Source organism: Trachymyrmex septentrionalis, unplaced genomic scaffold (assembly GCF_001594115.1).
Source record: "Trachymyrmex septentrionalis isolate Tsep2-gDNA-1 unplaced genomic scaffold, Tsep1.0 scaffold20, whole genome shotgun sequence".
Lineage (NCBI taxonomy): Eukaryota > Metazoa > Arthropoda > Insecta > Hymenoptera > Formicidae > Trachymyrmex > Trachymyrmex septentrionalis.
This window is the reverse complement of record NW_017305180.1, coordinates 6903452-6909611: the sequence shown is the minus strand read 5'-3', so window position 1 is coordinate 6909611 and position 6160 is coordinate 6903452. Positions and strand designations below refer to the sequence as shown.

Here is a 6160-nt window from a genome sequence, read left to right as displayed (position 1 = left end):
TTGAGGTAGTCAAAAAAGGGGGGGGGGATGTAATATAAAAAATTATATAGAACAATTTAAAAAACAAAACTATACAGGCAATTTATTTTAAAATCTATTTAATTTAAAATTCTATTTATAATTTAAAAATGAAACTATATTATTTTTTATCTTAAATTAAATTAAAAATTTTTTTTATCAACGTATATCTTAGTCAACTCGCAGATCGTTAGAACTGTCTTTTTCTGGACTCATCGATTTTCACGAAGCTGCATCAGAAATATCGCGAAATAGATAGGAAAGAGTCGCTTGCTCTATCTGAACAGAGCTTTGAATAACAAGTTGCTTGCTTAGTAAGTGAATGAAAAACCCATACGGCTCATTCTGTGCTGTGAGTGGTGAGAGTGTTTCGCACCTTGCGAGGCGTTCGGTGAGTGGGCTCTCAAAGATGCCATCGAGGGTTGTCTCGATGGAGCTCTCGAGCCGCGTCTCTCCTGAGTGTGCAAAAGTTTGTTCTCTCTCAGCAGCGAGACGTTCATCAATCGCGCGTTGGGTGTATTAAAGATAGTGCGGTTCTCTCGCCAGCGAGCCCTGCAATTCCACATTGTGTTACATAGTTAACAGATCGACTGTTCGCGAGGTAGGTACTTTTTTTCGACTTGTCAATAATTTAATTATTTTCTCAAAACTTTTATAATACATGTACAGCAGAGATATACTTATACGTGCGATTCTTGAAATTTTTTAATTGTATTTTAAAATGGTTTTACCTCGTTACAAACATAAGATCTGTTTTTTTCTTGTTGCATTCTGAACTAGTGCAATAAATACAAGTGAAATAAATGTATATGTGTTTCATTTCAACTTATTGCACTGTGTGTACTATTTTAGAAAATGCAGTAATAAAAAACAGACCTATTATGTGAGTTATAGCAATGCTTTTATTTCAGCTTTGAAAATAGGCAATTTTTATGCATAATTATTTTTATACATAGTTTTAATACATTTTTTATATAATTTCATTTTTAAATAATTATAATCTCGCTTTTCACACGAAAGATAAGAAGTTCTGGAAACGTACGAATCATTTCTAAGCAAAATCGTAAAGTTCATAACATGTTTCCGTAAGACTTGTAAGGACTTACAAGTACTTATAACTTCATGCAATATCTTTACAAACAGCTTCTTGCTAGTCGTAAGATTTACGAGAAATTGTAAATATTTACAAATGATCGTATATTTTACATTACATATGCATAAAATTACAATATCAATCAAGTTCTTACAAGAAGTTTTACGAGAACAAGTTACAAGCCTTACGACTCTGCTTAGAATGACCCAATAATATTAGTAGATATAGGTATACGAATAATTGAGTAATACTTTTGTAAAATTGAGATTGATTTTAAAAACGCTAAAGCATTCTAACAACTCATTTCTCGTAATGAATAGTACCATAAAATAATACTACATTATTTCTAATAAAAGCACGTTATTGACATATAATGGCACTGATGACATATAATAATATTTTGAGAAACATTAATTATTCAGAGTGTTATATGGAAATGTTTTATAAATAGACGATTATTTTATCAAACACTCGTCGACATCGCAATTTCTTGAATAAAACAACAGTCATCTGAGCTAAATGCATATCTATATTCAAATTCTGACAACTGCAATTAAAGTTGTCATCAGAATACAATTTTAATTCCAGCCTACGATTAAACTTAAATTAACATGTTAATTATTTACGAATAATATGCAAGAGATTTATTGAAATTGAGTTGTGTTGTATTTAAAGAGAAATTTGCAAATTTAATCGTAGTCTATGCATGCTTTATTTTGATACAAATTACACAAATAATAAGAATTAAATTATTTGTAACACAAGTATTTGAAAAAAAAAATAAATAATGAATATAAATTACTTGTAACACCTTAATCAAACTGCTTACTTGCTGAAAAGTCTAAGAACGACACAAATGATGATGAACATCAGTGCCATGCCAACGAGAACGCCGATCATCGCTGGATCGATGTACTGGAGGCTGGGTGACTCTTTGACCTCGGCTGAAAACAAATTCGTTGGTTTGCACGAGGGATCCCAGAACTAGAAGCTCGTAAATTAAATCCCACATGCCCTAGAGGAATTAAAAGTCAAACGCGCACCGTACTATTGATAGGAAGAGAGAACTCACAAGAAGAAGAATATATACTGTCAAGGGATCCATTACAACTGTCCAATTCAATCCTCCTTAAAATATATTGTTAAACAAAAATCCAAGACACGGGTATTATTTATATAGGTCTAATATGAAATTTAAAGATTTGAAATTTAAAGAAACAAACCCACAAAGTTTATATTATATTTAATTCCAATCGATTATTAAGGAAACGAATAAGATATATAAAAAAATGTTTTACAACAAACTTTTATGGTCTTTTAAATATATTTTATAATTACGTATCTATATTTTCCAAAAGCCTAATTTTTTGAAACTTCCTGTCCCCACAATTAAATGTTGAGAGATTGTTTTACACCTTAAATCTCAAATTGAGCTGATATAAAAGAAATACGCGACTCTCAGATTTTTATGTTCAACAATATATGTATTTCGTGAAGAATCGAATCAGTTCCGGAGTTGTAATTAAGTTCCTTGTGAGTACAAAGAATATATTTATTAAGAACTGTTATTCACTGACTTTATTGATTTAACATTTTTCTATTAATAATTTTAAGTAATTTTAATATTATTTAAAAAATTTGAATATTATTTGATGCTTATTCTTAAAAAGTAGAAACAATGAAAATGGGCTATTTAGCAACGAATATGAATGAAATAAGAGCAGAAATCTCTTTTAATTTAAACAATCATTAACCGCAACATTCCGTCTGTATAAACATACAATATTCTTAGAATGTTATAAATATTCTTTATTCTTTTTAATATTTATATAATAGTCTACGATTATCATAGCTTACAGAAATACTTCTTATTTTTGTTCCGCATTTTCATGCAAGGAAAATATTCTTGGCGTGCGAAAAATATCAAGCAAGTGGGAGAAGTTTCATTAATTCCGTCGATTCCGTCTCTTTCAATTTTCATCATACCATGTCGAAGTCATGTCGGCATGACAAGATTTTCATTAAAATTATCATATATCCTCATTTCTTGAGAATTCCTTTCCTTACCTACGCAGATTATTACACCCTCCGCTTGCATCATCGGGATTTTCTCGAAGAGGCAGATGCATCGACCATCGCGACATTCCGTTTGGATCACCCGCGCCTCGCATTGCTCGTGGAAGAAACAGGACTCGTTCACGTTCGCAGCTAAAATAATTTTCAAAATTCGTAAATTATGGAATGTAAATGAGAAATTCTAAATATGCCGTAGAGAACAGAATTTAGAGAAATATTCTGAAACATAAACTACTTGTAAAACTGTCTACACAATAGACAAAACATTTCTTAAGTTTAGTGTATTATTCTTAGAATCAACAAATTATTTGATATTATAAACTATTTTATTTACATCAGATAATATATAAGAATTTTTCTATTAAGCACGTTAAAGATTTTTTTCTTTTAATTTCTAATCATTCGTCAATTCATTAACGGAATGGAATTTATTTCTCATGCGTACACTAATCTTGAGCTTCAGCTCATTATAGTTTACTCACAACGATAATCGGGTCGACTTGTTTGATTGCGAGATTTGCATGGTTTACCGTGTGATATCATGTACGAAATCGCTGTTAATGGATATGGCAACTTAGCCAAGAAGGAAATAGAATTATTCTCAATCGAGATAGCACCAGCCCATTTAACTAGTGCATTCGCGTATGGAAATTAATCCCACTGGCATATGCACTGCGCCCTGCTCATGGTTTACTTTTCTTGAGTCAAATTTTTTTTATCTGCTAAACATTTCATGCACATACTATATATATATATTGCAGCTATATTAATATTTTAACACAGCATTTTAGAGTTAGTTTCTTTCGAATATATGCTGTCGTTAATAATGTTGACAGACGACACTATTTTATAATGCCGCAGCTTAGAAATTCCATGAAAGAGAAGCCACTTCAATTTTCTCCCTATGAATTGAGATTCCCTCTGGAGGTTTTCATATATTTCATATATACAATCGTAAAGGAGCCACGTGCAGAACTCCACATACAGATCCAGAATACCAGAAAGCATATCAACTTACCGTGTCCGCACTTGTCGATATGGTTCGTGGCTTCAAATTCTTCCTTGCAGGCGCACTTGTTCTTTTTTGATTCACAATAGGAGCCAGCAAAGCCGCATTCTTTGTCCACCAGACAGTCATCACCAAACTTTTTCGTGCCTCTATCGGATAGATCTGAAAAGATAATTAAAGATAATAAGATATTTGAGATATTTTAGACATATTTATATTGTATGTTAAGTTCTAATAAGCACTGCTAGAGATCATATCTCGCATCACATTTCTGTTAAAAAGATATCAATCTCATGTTATCCTAAATAATCATTTATCCTAATAAAAAAATAATTATAACTTGAGCTCGCTTTAGACGATCTATAATAATTTACGTCAGAATTCAGGATAATATACTATTTATATTTTTATATGTCATGCAATATACGATATAAATATTTAAAGAATTCAAGGATATATGTGAAATTTATATCAAAATACATAAAAATACACAGCTTATTAAATTACTAACAGAGTTCTAGTTTAACACAAGATTTAGATGTATAAGCTTGAACGAAATATCTTAAGATCGGATTATGAATACACAATTGCAATAAAAATTTCAACAGTCTGAGCTGAATCTTAGTGCTTAAATAATATTTTTGATGTGAATTTATATGCATATCCAGTTCTGTAAATTGCGCGCCAAAATTATTTTTAGTGAAAAGCAATCATAAGCAAAACTGGGTTGTCCCTAATTTGGCTTTATAGTTATAAGTCGATATATAAATAAATAGAAAAATTTTCAATTTTTATTTTGCTCCTTTGAGTTCAGCTTATGTTTATATAAATTTCAGATTTATCAAAAACTTTATCACTCAAAGAGTCGAAATGCGTCTGAATGTTTCACGTAATCTCGATCGCGTGATAACCATGCAGATATTTTTCCAATATATATATGTTCAAATATGCGTGAAAAGATATATGTATGCACATGTAAAAAATGCAATAAAACTGGCAATATTACAAAAATTTCGTTCAAATTTCGAAAAATTCTTCTCAATTTATATATTTTCTCAATTTTTAGTAGAAATATTAATGATACTTTGCAAAAAGCTGACTAGGCTTCTTTCAGAAAAGCCTGATTGCTGTATTGTCGATGAATAATGGCCCCTATCTAAGTTCCACCCTACGACATTTTAATAGAGAACCGAAGGACTCGAACTTGCATAATACATGCCGATTCGAAAAAATATCTGTAGATTTTAATCCTCGAGATCGTTAAAAGGAATAAAATAATTCTAGCTCGTCGGAAGACAAACCTTTTTATCTTTGTCATAAATTTCTCAAGTGATGTTAATCTTACGGCGTGCGTCTCTCGCTTTTACGTTTAAAAATGCAAATTAAATATAATACTAAATATTATAGTAAAACGGAGCATAAACAGGATTGGTCGTTCTGAATTGGATATCATCTCGGATTAATTATAAAACTAATTATAAAATGAATAATTCGTTGTTTCATCGCTTTAATTGCTCCATCATATTGTAGTATAAACTGTTTCATTTACCAGAAGGCAATTATACGGCTTCCAGTGATGTACATGAAAATTTTTAATTTTCCTTTTGCTTCTCTTTTAATTCAGATTGTTTTTAAATATTAATAGCGGTATTAATAAAGATTTCGAGAAACAATGTTGTACACGATACTTATATCCACTTCATTGATTCGGATCGCATAGAAATTGCATAGAACTGCAAGCAAGAACTATATGCACGGGCTGCATACACTGTCTGGAAAGTTTACACGTAGGTTGCTAGTTGGCCAACCGCGGAAATTTGATTAGTACACAACACCGATTTCAATTATACAAACGTTTAGATTGATTTTCCTTCGTATTCCTTTTATATGTATGTGATGCATAGGCTCGTATGAGACAGGAAGGATCATCTTTATATAATAAAAGGATCACTTTTATATATAAT

The 6160-nt window shown here is 30.9% G+C and overlaps 1 protein-coding gene across 4 annotated transcripts in view; it reads right to left on the bottom strand.

Moving 5' to 3' along the window:
- Positions 1-6160, bottom strand: part of LOC108747789 — a 36010-nt gene that overhangs the window by 5010 nt on the left and 24840 nt on the right. For 2 of the 4 annotated variants that reach the window (XM_018485563.1, XM_018485566.1), the window contains exons 2-5: positions 4206-4358; positions 3179-3319; positions 1941-2055; positions 395-570 (exon numbers count right to left, since the gene is read on the bottom strand). In XM_018485563.1, coding sequence (XP_018341065.1) covers positions 395-570; positions 1941-2055; positions 3179-3319; positions 4206-4358 — 585 coding nt within the window. Of the gene's footprint in view, positions 1-329; positions 571-1940; positions 2056-3178; positions 3320-4205; positions 4359-6160 lie in introns of those variants that run through there. The other 2 variants (XM_018485562.1, XM_018485565.1) reach the window with 2 other exon arrangements.